Genomic DNA, 12,691 nt, shown 5'->3' with positions numbered 1-12,691 from the left:
ACTTTCAGCGGGAAAAAAACTAAACAGAAGAAGCTAACACAATGAAATGTAAATATCCATACAAAAGGTTAAATAGCAGGAAGGCCTGCCAGAGATTAGCCTAAATCCGTTTAGAGCAGCCCTCACAATTATTGGATCAAGTCGTGGCTACAACAAACCAACAGGATACATGCTCAGTCAGCAAAGCCAGATTGCTACCAAATGTCAATGTTTCAGGGGTTATTTTCATGATACTAGGACTGTGACAAAATGGGGAGAAGCAATGGCAGTTTCCATCTTGGTGCTAATTTCAGGCTGACAGGTGGATGTGGAAGCTTTGTTGTTGCATCAGGACTTAGCATCTGCTCACATAGTCGGCATGTCAAGCGCTTGAAGTACATCTTTGAACTCAAAATCCTGTGTTTCTTTGTTGAATCGCTCAACAAGCTTGTACCGCACATCATTCAAGTAAAACGAGTGAGCAGTCTCTAAAAGACACTTCGCCTCTAAATCAGTTAGCTTACTGGTGAAGACAACATCTCCTCGGACAAGAACTGTATCCTTGGTTTCTGCAAACTCTGTGTAATGAGTGACTGTGTAGTAGGGACTTGCTTGAGTTCCTCTAGCTTTGTAGTCTTCAAGTCCTGTGAAGATCATGTGTGGCAGCTGGACTGCGATGTTGAACGACAAAGCATAACAAAATCAGCTTAAAATAAAACAAAACGCAGAGAACGCCTACAGATGGATTTGAACAAACAAATGGCCACGCTGACAATGACATGTTTTTTTTCAGATCTATAACTCCATAACTTTCAAAATGAAATTCAGCAATAATGCTAACGAAATTTTAGTTGCCGCTGCCTTGCTGTCTTGCATTTGTAGAGACTAAACTAAATACAAATATGAACAGCATCAGACATAGAGACTAACTGTAACCTAGCAGACCTATACATTTGGATGGGTGTTTAGTTGTGATATATTTAGTATTTACTGCAGCTCAGCATAAACGAGTATCCATTGGTGATAAGCCCCAAGGTTGGCACCATGATACAACATGAATACTAAGTTGAATTTTCATGTTCAGATATACTTCATGTTTATCGAGTTTCATTTGGCGTGAGGGCATAAATTTACCATACTTGATAGGGGAAATCGGCTTCATGACACTACAAATTCATGCCATGTCCTCTGTCAGGCTGTCACGTGAAGGCTTTAGCTGGTGCAGCCAGCAGCAAATATTAGGGAATCAATCTGCATCCTTTTAATTTAATGGGATCTTATCTCTAGAGTTAGTTTCAAAATTGTTTAGTCCTTTCCAAGTTTGTTAGGATTCTGGCCATAGGCCCCAAGTAATGTACGTGGGCTATATAATGTCTGCCTCTAGACCCTTAAGGGCAATCAATAAATGATCAGATATATTATCATCCTTCCCATGTTAATTCTCCCCTGCCTCTTTGTGCAACAACACCTCCATGGCTGGAGTTGCGCAGTAGAGTACCAGGGGTTCAGTCTTCAGTGTAATATCCCACTACGTGACACAGACTCGGAATTCTAACTTTGCTAAAGCAATCTAAAATGGTGGCTTTTGTCCGAATAGACCATGACATTATAATAGCACTATCTGGCTCAGGATAAGAGAGGCTGTGAGAAAAGTCTGTTGTATCCGTTGTGTTTGACCTTCTGAACACGCTCATGAATGTTTATTAGTCTAGAGACTTAATTGTTTGTGAAACATTATGCCATCCATTCAATCAAATACGCATCATTTAGTCTATGTGCAAAATGTGTGTTGTCATACTTGCATATAATGTTGCCTGTGTACTGTGTCCATCTATTAATTTGTCAAAAATTGTACACATAAGGGTAAGACGGAATTTTCACACATTCAATCTCCCCTCCCGAGCCATATAATGCTATTATACTATGTGGAGTGCGTTATGGCAAACTGACGCAAGTAAATACATGTATTTAGAGGTTGCTTAGCTATGGAAAGGAAAAACAGCCACTAAGGCTTATGACAATCCAGTATTGCAAAAGAGTTGAGTAATAACCTTGCATAAACATGGTGGTATATCCACTTCCTCTCCACAAAGGAATAACAAAATATCGGCTACAAACAAAATGAAATTAGTTAACAAATAAATAACCATGATGATACAAGAAAAGCTTCAATAAAAAATACCATGTCGCCGATCTTTGTTCCAAGAGATGGTAAAGCTTTGATTTCATAGATGCACCTATATGACCTCTTCCCAAGTGGTACTAATGTTCCAGGAAAAGAACAATGAAATAAATGTTATGTCAGGAAGGATACAAGTTAACAATAAACATCCAGTTATCAGCATGTACATTTAAAAAGAATGATTTAATGTCAACAATATGCGACAAAAGACTTTTAGTGAATGGATAGCAATCAAGCGAAATCAAAACTTGTTTTTGCTGCTTTTCTGGATTAACACTTTAACAGGACAATATGTGAGAGACAGTGGTAATCAAGTTAGCTTAAACACAGAAGTTCCTATAGAAGACATAACTACCTCCCCATCCCTAATGCAAATCATATATGGCGTTTCATATGATATCAGACAGTAAGGTCAAAGAATATCCTACTTATTCTGCTATTTTCTAACCAATTATTTGCCCAAAAACAATCTTAAATGTAAATTTAGGGTCGTATGAGATATATACCATTCTATATACCAGCTAGCAAAGTACTAAACAGCAACCCATAAATATCCACCCCCCTTCCCCTTTTATTGCATTCTTTACCTATCTGCACATATAACACATCTTATTCATCAAAACCCTTAACTTCTATGGATAATCTATTTTCACCTTGAAAACCTCAATTGAGATACAAGTGTACACCCAATGAGGAAATCTGCGCTAATATGTGAAGCATTGAGCAGTAATTGTGGTCCGGGCACTTTGAGGGTGCAAGGCACTAAGAGTATATCCCATGGCCCCAGATTTACAAATAGTTCTTTTATTTAGTTCCCTTGCATTGGTGGCATTTAGTAGCCCATATTTGGCGTCAGCCGCGTTTATGATGCCAGTGGGACAAGTTTGCCATGTTGCTAATATCTTGCAACTAAAATCTGCTTCTCCTCTGGATAAAACCATGTGGAAAAGCTTTTTGTACGTTCTTTCATAAAACATCCTGCTTTATGCATGATATCTCTCTTCAGGTTGATCTTTGGTTCCTAGGAAAGATGTAGAAAAGTGCAACAATTATTTATCTACTGAAACTTTAGTTCTTTAATTCGGCAGTTTTTCTATTGAGTATGCTATGACATCACAGTGACTATATGGCTAGCAGTCTTGGCCTGGCCAGCTCATTGCTGCACCCTCGATCATTGAAAATGATCTAGGAGTAGCAAATATCCTAGAGAGCTCAACACATTTGAATAGATTATTATTGGTTTAAGAGAGATGCCTCTTTTCTTTTCTTTCAGATCAGGTACCTTAACAAGGGTTTGTCAGTGCTTGATACACTACCGCAAGACAAGCCAACAAATTTGCATGCTTATCGACAATAGCAATCAGACAGGATTTCCTCAATGGCAGTAAACAAAGGGGATAAAAAATGCACACGTCTGAAGAGGAAATTGAGAGGGGGAGAGGGCACTGACGTCATCCCAGGCGGCGACGAGGTGTTCAGGGGAGAGGCCCTTGGCGCGCTCGACGTCGAGGATGGATCCGAGCGTCTTGGGTTCCAAGGGGGTGAAGCCGCTGGCGAACTGGGAGTAGCCTCTGCGCGGCAGCCAACGGGCAAGGTCGGCCGGCGCGGCGCCCGCCTCCGCCGGCAGCCGCGGCGCGGTAGGGACGGACCAGCCGCCACGGGAGGGTGCGGGGATCCGGAGTGGTCCGGCGGCCGCGGAGCGCAGGAGCCGCAGGGGTAGCCGCCGCCACATGGCCGGAGACGGAGAGCAGGGAGGCTGGTGGTGGTCGAGGGTTATTCAGATGCTGCTACTGCTGTCTATTCTGCGACGGGTGCCTCTTCAGTTAAGAGCATCAGCCCGAAAAAACTCAAAATGAAAACACCAAATTCAGTGCAAGGAATTCGAAACGGCGCGGGTAAAATTTAGCGATGATCATAGTTCTAGATGACATAGATGCTCCGATTGAGCATACATACGTACATAATTCTTAAAATTGAAAATGTAATTACTGGTACACCGGCAAGCGCAACCTAGCTAAGCAAAATGCGGCCTATATGATCTATGGCGCGCGGCGGTGCCGGTGCTGGTGGAGATGGTCGGCGGCGTGGAAGATCTTCACGCGTCGTCCTTGTCAAGCTCGACTATTTCGAGCTTGACGCGGGACGCGGGCTTCCCGGCGGGCCGTCTCGTACTCCCTGACCTGGCGGACGGCGTCGGCTTCCTCCCGGCGGAAGCGCTGCCGAGCCTCAGCGTCGCTGATCGCCTTCGCCTGAGCGAGGACGGCCTCCTCCTCGTCGCTGCCGTGGACGTAGTCCCCGGCGGAGATGGTCGGCGAGCGCGCGGGGACGAGGTCGTCCTCCTCCTCGCTCTCCGCCACGGGCAGCCGCGGTGCGTGGCTCGACTGGCCGGAGGAGGAGCCCTCGCCGGCGGGGCCGTAGCGAGCGAGCTTCCCTGGGGGCGTGAGCCCCCAGTTCGTCCATCGGCGAGCGCTCCTCTTCCGAGCGCCCTCGCTCTTGTTCCACTTCCGCCGCTCCGCGTCGGTGCGGAAGACAGGCGGATGCGGCGGTGAGTCGCCGCCGCCCAATCCCGTGGCATGGCCGCCGGATCCTCCACGAGAAGCCATCGCGGGGCGGCGGGCTTCGGATCGGTTGCTCGTGCTACGTGGATTGCTCGTCGGAGCTGGCGACTAGCGGCGGCGGGAGAGGAACGGTGGAGGGGAGTAGGGTTTGCAAACCGAACTCCCCTCCGCGAACTCTTTTAATACGGGGCGTCCGCTCGATTTCTCGGGCCTCTGGACCGGGCCGGCCCATGTATTCGGGCGATGTTCTGCGCGCGTTTCGGCCCGAACCCGTAAATCCGCCGGAAAAGTTCAGTTCCGGCGGGATTTACGGGCTCTGTTAGAGATGCTCTAATGGACGGCTACGACTGATCGACTATTGAACCTTGTTTTTTTCTTTCTTCCAAGAACAGACTTCAGGTTCAGAGTTGACAAGAGGCAGTGGAAGCTTTTCTAGATTCATCCCAATGTCTCATCGAGTTCACCCCCGCCAACATTTACATCGCAGCACACTTGTTCCAGATGTTACAGAAACGCCTCAGTGTTCATTCCTGCTGTGTTAAACGAGACGCACGCGTGAACAGCGATTGATATGCAGAGATCAGGAGGTCTCAGAGCATCCCCACTCGTTTGGGCTCCCCACGCCCAAATCCGGACGAAACTACCTCCGGATTGGACGAAATTAAGGCGTGGGGAGTACCGTATTTCCAGTCGTCCACCCGGAGTTCGGCGGATAGAGTTTAAATTCAAACAAACCGCCGTCCCGCGCTACAAGTACGGCCAGATGATCGGCAAAAGGAGCAAAAGGATCAGCCACAGATCGGCGATCGGAGGGAAATTACACGGAAACAGTTTCCTCACACGTCGTGGCCGAAGAGGCTGCGGCGGCGGATGATGAACCAGCGGCAGTGGACGTCGAAGCAGCCGCAGTCGACGAGGTAGATGGTGAGGCAGACGAGGTAGGAGCCGGCGGAGACGACGAAGGACTGGCCGGCGAGCTCTTTTCACCCTCTCCGCCCTGGCGCTTGTTTCCACGTCGCGCCGTTGCTCGTCCGCCGCCCACTCGGCGTTCGACATGCCCGGCGGCTTCGTCTTCTTCGCCCGCATCTTCCTCGCCGGCGCCTTCGGCGGCATTGTGGTGGACGAGAAGACGAGGAGGAGAGTGGTGGTGGACGAGAAGACGCCGCCAGGAACTGGAGCTGGAAGACGAGGAGATTGGGGGATTTCGGCGGGAGAGAATGGGGATATGCAAGCAAATTGGAGGGAATGGGGATATGCAAGCAAATTGGAGGGAAAATCGACAGGATTTGGTTTTCCAGTCGCCGACTACACGGGTCCACACGCCGTTTCGCGCCAAAATCTTTCGTCCGGAGTCCCCGAGCGCGCCCCGGGGGGGCGGGGGTGGCGTGGGCTCGCCGGATGGATTAAGGGCCAAATCCGGACGAAAACGAGGAACCGGGGGCGCGACTGGGCCGAATTTCGCCGTCCGGATGGAAAAAACGTCGCTCGGGGGCCTCGTCGGGGGGACGAGTGGAGATGCTCTCACACTCATGCATGACGCGTCAACAGCAGTTCAGGATCCGGATGCAGGTGGACAAGTCCACCGAATTGCCCACGTTGCCTGCATCAGCCGCACAAGCAAATTGCCTGCACAGCCCAGCAGGTTTTGCAGGACCGCATTGCTTCTTCGGTTGCTACTTCAGTTAAACCAGATACTGCTTGCATTCAGATGGCTCTGATACTTTCTATAAGAAACAATCTGCGAGCATTTGGTGTGCAGTTCATTAGTGCTTCCTCTGTCTCTGAATCTTTGTAGCCACGATCGTCGGCCAAGTGAATACACGAATCGCACACTCAGACATAACCAAAACACTATGTCTCCCAAAATTCACAGATTTTCGTCGAATACAAATAGCAAATCTGAATACCTTGGCTTCTAAAGCACAAAATGCTAACACTAATGAACAAGCAAGTATCCTCTTCAAGACACGCATGTTTTAGGACTACTGATGCATTCTAGAAAAAAAGAAGAAGGAATCAACACATACAAATGCTACTTCCAGGACAATGAAACCAACTTACAGTAGTAAACTAGACCACACAAGTACTCTCAGCGTTCATAGACACTGCCAATCAACCAACACTTCTCTATGACAAAATCTGAAGTTCCAATGCATCATACACTGCCAAACAACCGACACTTCTCTCTGACAAAATCTGAAGTTCCAATGCATCTGCAGGCCATACGATGCGTCTAGAAGGTGGATCCATCCTATCTGAAGTCCGAGCGCTGCAATATCATCAGAAGGGATTCAGAATTCATATAATTACCATCTCGGCAAAGGAAGTGACAGCGGACGCTAACACTATGACAACCATAAATTCAGACCAACTTTGAGAAAATCTCTAGGATAGGTACCATGTTTTTACAAAATCTCTAGCAGTGAGTAACAATACTTTCACAGCCAACAGCAGTTACGCACGCCTTCGAATAGCACCAGTGAGATGGCACAACCTGAAAGTATGTAGCTCTAGCTCGAAAGTAGCAAAGTTTGAACCAAGCAGTTGTGGCCAACACCACACGCGTTACCCAAGGTAACAGGCCAAGCGTATGGTAAAATGCAGCCACAGATATACAACTGGGCAATTATCTCCTAGGAAAATACGTTGGCCAAGCTTTACTTGGTTTGCAGAAATACACAAACAAACAAACAAACAAAAACCTTGGCAGGCTCAATAAAACATTTAAATCACAGTTATTCCAACGACATCCTTACTTCGCTGTTCAAGAAATACTCCGGTGTTGATTCGTGCTACTTTAAAAAAAAAGATGTGGAAAACAAAAGAAGGCATGGTGGAATATGTCATGGTATAAAAAGATCGGGAAACCTTAGACAGTGCCATGAACGCCAACAACAGTTCAGGAGCAGCGGGAAATTTATACTTTAACAGCTGTCAGCATACGTTGAGGGGAGTTCTGCCTTACAAAAGTAACAGCACCTAATAATCAAGAGATGAGAGATGGCGCGTATATAAACGGACAAATCACAATCCGAAAAGGTTGATCATCAGAAAAATGATCAAACTGAACATGCTATACAACCTAATGATGATCCAGATATAAAAGTAGGGAGGTTTCTCCCAAGCCAGTGAAGTTTCAAGGAAACAACAGGGCAAGATACATACTAATAAACCGGTACGCCAGTCATAGTTTGGAAGTTGCCACACCAGAAGAATACGTTGTTCAAAAAAAAAAAAAACAGGTCAAGTTCTAGCTTGTACGGCCAAATGCAGCCCCAGATAAACAACTGGGCAATTATCTCATATAAGATAATGTATCCAGAAAGCTTTACTCAGTATACAGAAATACAAGTCATGGTTCCAATATTTCTTTAGAACATCATCAAGCGCAAGGAATTGATTTAAAAAATTGTACCGAGTAATGATGCATGAATATCACCTATTTACATTCCTACGTTTCTGTTCGGAGCAGTTAATATCGTTAAAACGCCAGTAATATGTCACTAATGCGAATCCAGAGCAGCCATGCAGAATAACTTAAGGTTGTCTTCCAATCATGTCTACTTCTAACTCTAAGAATCACTGCCCAGTCCCAGTTCATCAGAACAAAATAAACAGCTAACGCAGGATTCGTGTAAACGAGATTAAATAGCTTTCTCTTAGCCTCCCTCTTGACAAGGAACACAGGAAAAGAGCGTCCTATGGTGTCAAAGAATCGCACTACAGCAATGGTCATGATGTCATTCTCCAGCTCTGTGAGCAATGTGATGATGGCAGAGCAGGGTGCAACTATTCAGCTCATGTACAACTGCCAAATCACTAACCTACAACCAAAAAAATAAACATCTTGTGGAACAACACATTTCAATACCTTCAACAATCACCACCAGTCACCAGAAGCCATTTTTGTAACAAATGCAATCAGTTGTACCTCTGATCATCCTACAAAAACAAAAAACAATATACAAGAAAATGATGTTCTTACTAATTCATCAATAGTTCACATTCCATAATTTCAACACATTGGAATATGAGAATAAAGAATCAGGTACTAACTTTGTACCCGCAGCAGCCTGCATTTCTTGTACCAGCAGAAATGACTCATTGCAATGAAAATCTTAAGCATGCCTTTCAAGGGTTTAAGTTCATGTCAACTGTGGATGTCTCCTTCAAAAAACTGATACCTTGCTGGGAGCAAATCTTTGTGCTTATGGTATATCCCTTGCCTTGAAAAGAGAGATATCAATTGGGAAGTAGTTGAAGCTTCAAGCAACATGCTCTTCCCATCAAGTATGGACATATAACTGATGGCCCTGACTATTTCACCCTTTTTCAGTAACTTTCTGATAATAACATTTAACAGGTGAGAGTTAGGAGGACAACCACTCGTCTCCATTGATGAAAATATACTGTGAGCTTCTTCTACCAATCCTTTTTCTATAAGGTTTGATATCATCGTAGTGTATGTTATAACATTAGGTACCAATCCCTTGGCTGGTATTGCAACAAACAAATTCTTAGCTTGCTCTATTCTCCCAACATTAAACATTGCATCAATTACAGTAGTGAGAGTTATAATATCAAACTTAAGGTTCATTGCTTGCAACTTGTCGAACAGCATGACTGCTTCATCTGCACAACCATTTTTGGAAAGCCCACTGAGAATTACATTGTATGTATCAATGGACAATCTCAATCCACTTTTGACCATCTCATCGAACTTTTCCTTCGCAGCAACAGTTTTACCAGCCTTAAATAATCCATCCATTATGATGTTATAAGTAAGAGTATCCGGTTTAGCTGCCATACCTAACATTTCTCTGAATAGAGTCAATGCAGCATCCACCATTCCTGCTTTAAAGTATCCATCAATAAGTGTACTGTACGTAATGGTATTAGGCTGAATGCCAACCGATACCATATCATCATGTACCCTGCATGCTTTCTGCATCTTGCCAACTAAGCAGTATCCACCAATCAGTGAAGTGAACATGATAACATCGGGCTTCTCACCTATATGTATCATAAAGTCAAAGATATCTTGTGCATCTGTCACTCTTCCTTCATTGCATAGGCTGTTTATTATTGACTGGAAGAACATAATGCCAGGATAAAGGATGCCTTTTTCCTTCATTTCATGAACCAATTCTTTAGCTCTCACTAAATCACCATGTGTACAATAACCCCGAACCAGGCAGCTATAAGTCCTTATATTCGGGGGTACCCCCATGTTAATCATCTGGTTGAATTGTTCAATAGCATCATTCATCCTACCATTTCTGCAAAACGCATCTATCATGGTTGAATAGGTTACAACATCCGGCTGCACTCCCTGCTTGTGCATGTTTTCAAAGATAAGAAGGGCCTCATCCACCGATCCACACTTAGCATGTGCATTAATCAATATGCTGAACACATATTGGTTAGGTACAATACCTTCTCCTATCATCAAGTTGTAGAGATTATTCATGTCAACAAGGCGTCCTTCTGTAGCGTACCCATGAAGCATAGTAGTGTATGCAACGATATCAGGTTTGAGGCCCTTGAGAATCCCACAATCCAGAATTTGTCTTGCTTCTCTGCTTCTTCCACGCTTGCATAACGCACCAATAATCGAGCTATATGTCACGGCATCAGGAACAACGCCCTGCTGTACCATTTCATTGAATAGGTTGCTTGTTGTGCTGAATTTGCCCTCCTTTAAGAATCCATGGATGACCGTGTTATATGACACCACGTCAGGGGAGCAGGCAGCTTCTTGTTTTGCCATCATCCTGAGCAGGTCGAGTGCATGCTGGCTCCTACTATCATCACATAAGCCTTTGATAACTGTGTTGTATGAGATGGCATCAGGCATGCAGCCGAGATGCGGCATCCTGTGAAGCAGCACGTCCACAGCCTCATCTGTCCGCTTTGCGTGGCAGAGGACCTTGAGGAGGGTGTTGACGATAAGGTTATTTGCCTTGAGGCCCGCCCTGAGGAAGCGGCCGAAGAATGCGAGCGCTAGGTCCGGCTGCCGCGCGCGGCAGCAAGAGTCGAGCAGGATGCCGTACGTGCGGACTGTGGGTGGCGCCACCGGCGTGCCATCGCATCGGGGCATGCGGTTGAATAGGGCGACGAGGAGGGAGAGACCGTCCCTGCAAGCTTGCGCGCGGGCGACGGCGACGAGGAAGCCAGTCAGGGCGCGCTCCGGGACTGGAGTGGCCTGCAGCAGCAATTCGTCGAACATGTCGTGTGCGTCCTTGGGGCTGAGCGTCCCGGAGCGGGCGCGCTCCGTGGCGGCGGAAAGGGCGACGTGAGGAGCTTGGCGTGAGGGCCGCGAGGTGGAGGAGGAGCGGCGGCGGAGGAGGGACGTCGGAGCGGTCGAGTAGAGGCGAGACATGGGGCTCCTGCTTGTTGGCCGTGCGAGACGGGGAAATTCAGCGGGGCGGCGTGAGGGCTGCTCCGGCCAACCGCTCACAACCAGGAATGGTGTTCACCAGAAAAATGTATCCTTTATGGACGAGTGGTATCGGCGGCGGCGTGCGTGGGCCGGTGACGGGGAAGATGGCGGCGATTCGCCGGAACCGCGCGTCGTCGGGGCGAGTGGTACGAGGGAGAGCGGGAGGGGACGAGGTGGAGGCGGAGGCGAGCGGGAGAGGTCGTCGAGAGAGGGAGGAGAGTCGCGACGGCGACGAACCTCGCGACGGCGATAATCTCTCAGTTTGGTTCGTTTTTTTTTTCTTTGAGAAATAGCTTCGGTTTGATCGACGGATATACTGCCTGCCTGCCTGCGCTGATGGGCTGCTGCTGCCTTCGTGGCCCAGTAGGTGATGTAAAATAAGTGACCACCGGTCATGCCAATGCCATACATGAACAATTTGCAAACTTCTAAAAAATATACATGAACAATTGCATACACATATAAAAAAATACTACTCAACACCATCTAAAATAAATCAAAACAAATAGATCTAGATTATAACATTGCAATATAAATAGTTCATCAAATGGGGCCTGCGCCGCACCTTTTGGCTCGTTGCGCGCTACTCCATTGGGTCGGTCTAGTGTGGGTAACTCATGAGCGCGTGGCAGAAGTGGACTCGGCAGTCTCATGGGAAGCTACAGTCCATGACGACCCTCCTATTGCAGATCTAGGCCGTTGGCTCCTACCCAAGAGCAAGCAGTGTGGCATGAGCTGAAGTAATCCTGATGGATGATGCTAAGCGTATTTCGGGGGCTAGAAATAAAATATTCACTTGCTTGTACCGCTTGAAAGCATTTCTTTCTCTACACCCACGTGCAACTCCCCACGTCCACAGGAAAACCACGCAGAGAAAACCCACTCATCGACCCCGGCCGATGAATGTGCTTGTAACATGGTTCACGAACCGCCCTATCAGTCAAAGCTCCGCTGAGAGACATCGCCGGCTCGCAGCATTGGCTACCATAGATGGTAGCTCCATTCCCTGCCACTACCAGGCACTGGCCATGTTCGAAGCATTGCCACTTGCGGCTTGTAGCACCTCCGACTACGGCTCGCATCACCACCACCGGCTGCTCGTAGCACCTATGGCCATGGCTCGCAACACCACCAGTGGCTGCTTGTAGCACCTACGATTGTAGCATCTCTGCCAATCCGCTAGTAGTGCCTTCATCTATCACTTGCAAAATTGCTCGATACAGTTAGTAGAAACACCGGCGGCCATTGGACGCGCATCGCCGCACATTGATGTTGGCAGCATCGACGCCCGTCGCTGGCAGCACCACCGCCTGCCGCTGCAACACCATCCCGTGACGTCCTGAACATGGACGACACGGCTGTCAACACCACCGCCTCGCCCACTCAGAGCATTTGACTCCGGATAGCGGTAGCGCCTCTCCTCGCAGCCCTGACACAGCGTCCTCATGCCGGAGCCCGATCTCGTATCTGCAGTGGCCGCCCCATCGAAAAGCAGCACTGTTGTCCTTGCAACATCGTCACCGTCATTGA

The 12,691-nt window shown here is 47.3% G+C and overlaps 2 protein-coding genes across 2 annotated transcripts; both read right to left on the bottom strand.

Moving 5' to 3' along the window:
* Nucleotides 1–34: 34 nt before the first annotated feature.
* On the bottom strand, nt 35–3,973 carry LOC127302614 (uncharacterized). The gene is made up of 4 exons (XM_051333106.2): nt 3,612–3,973; nt 2,162–2,241; nt 2,031–2,089; nt 35–650 (listed from the first exon to the last, which is right to left on the bottom strand). Exons 1-4 carry the CDS (start codon nt 3,891–3,893, stop codon nt 346–348), a joined length of 726 nt encoding a protein of 241 aa, XP_051189066.1. The 5' UTR covers nt 3,894–3,973; the 3' UTR covers nt 35–345.
* Nucleotides 3,974–6,559: 2,586 nt separating this feature from the next.
* LOC127302613 (uncharacterized) lies at nt 6,560–11,438 on the bottom strand. Its single transcript, XM_051333105.2, has 3 exons — nt 8,776–11,438; nt 8,591–8,661; nt 6,560–6,988 (listed from the first exon to the last, which is right to left on the bottom strand). The coding sequence occupies exon 1, from the start codon at nt 11,099–11,101 to the stop codon at nt 8,870–8,872; it is 2,232 nt and encodes a 743-aa protein (XP_051189065.1). The 5' UTR covers nt 11,102–11,438; the 3' UTR covers nt 6,560–6,988; nt 8,591–8,661; nt 8,776–8,869.
* Between the last annotated feature and the right edge of the window lie 1,253 nt (nt 11,439–12,691).

This window comes from Lolium perenne, chromosome 5 (genome assembly GCF_019359855.2).
Source record: "Lolium perenne isolate Kyuss_39 chromosome 5, Kyuss_2.0, whole genome shotgun sequence".
In the NCBI taxonomy this organism is placed as follows: Eukaryota; Viridiplantae; Streptophyta; class Magnoliopsida; order Poales; family Poaceae; genus Lolium; species Lolium perenne.
Note: the sequence above shows the minus strand (reverse complement) of the source record. Positions and strands in the feature narration are given on the sequence as shown.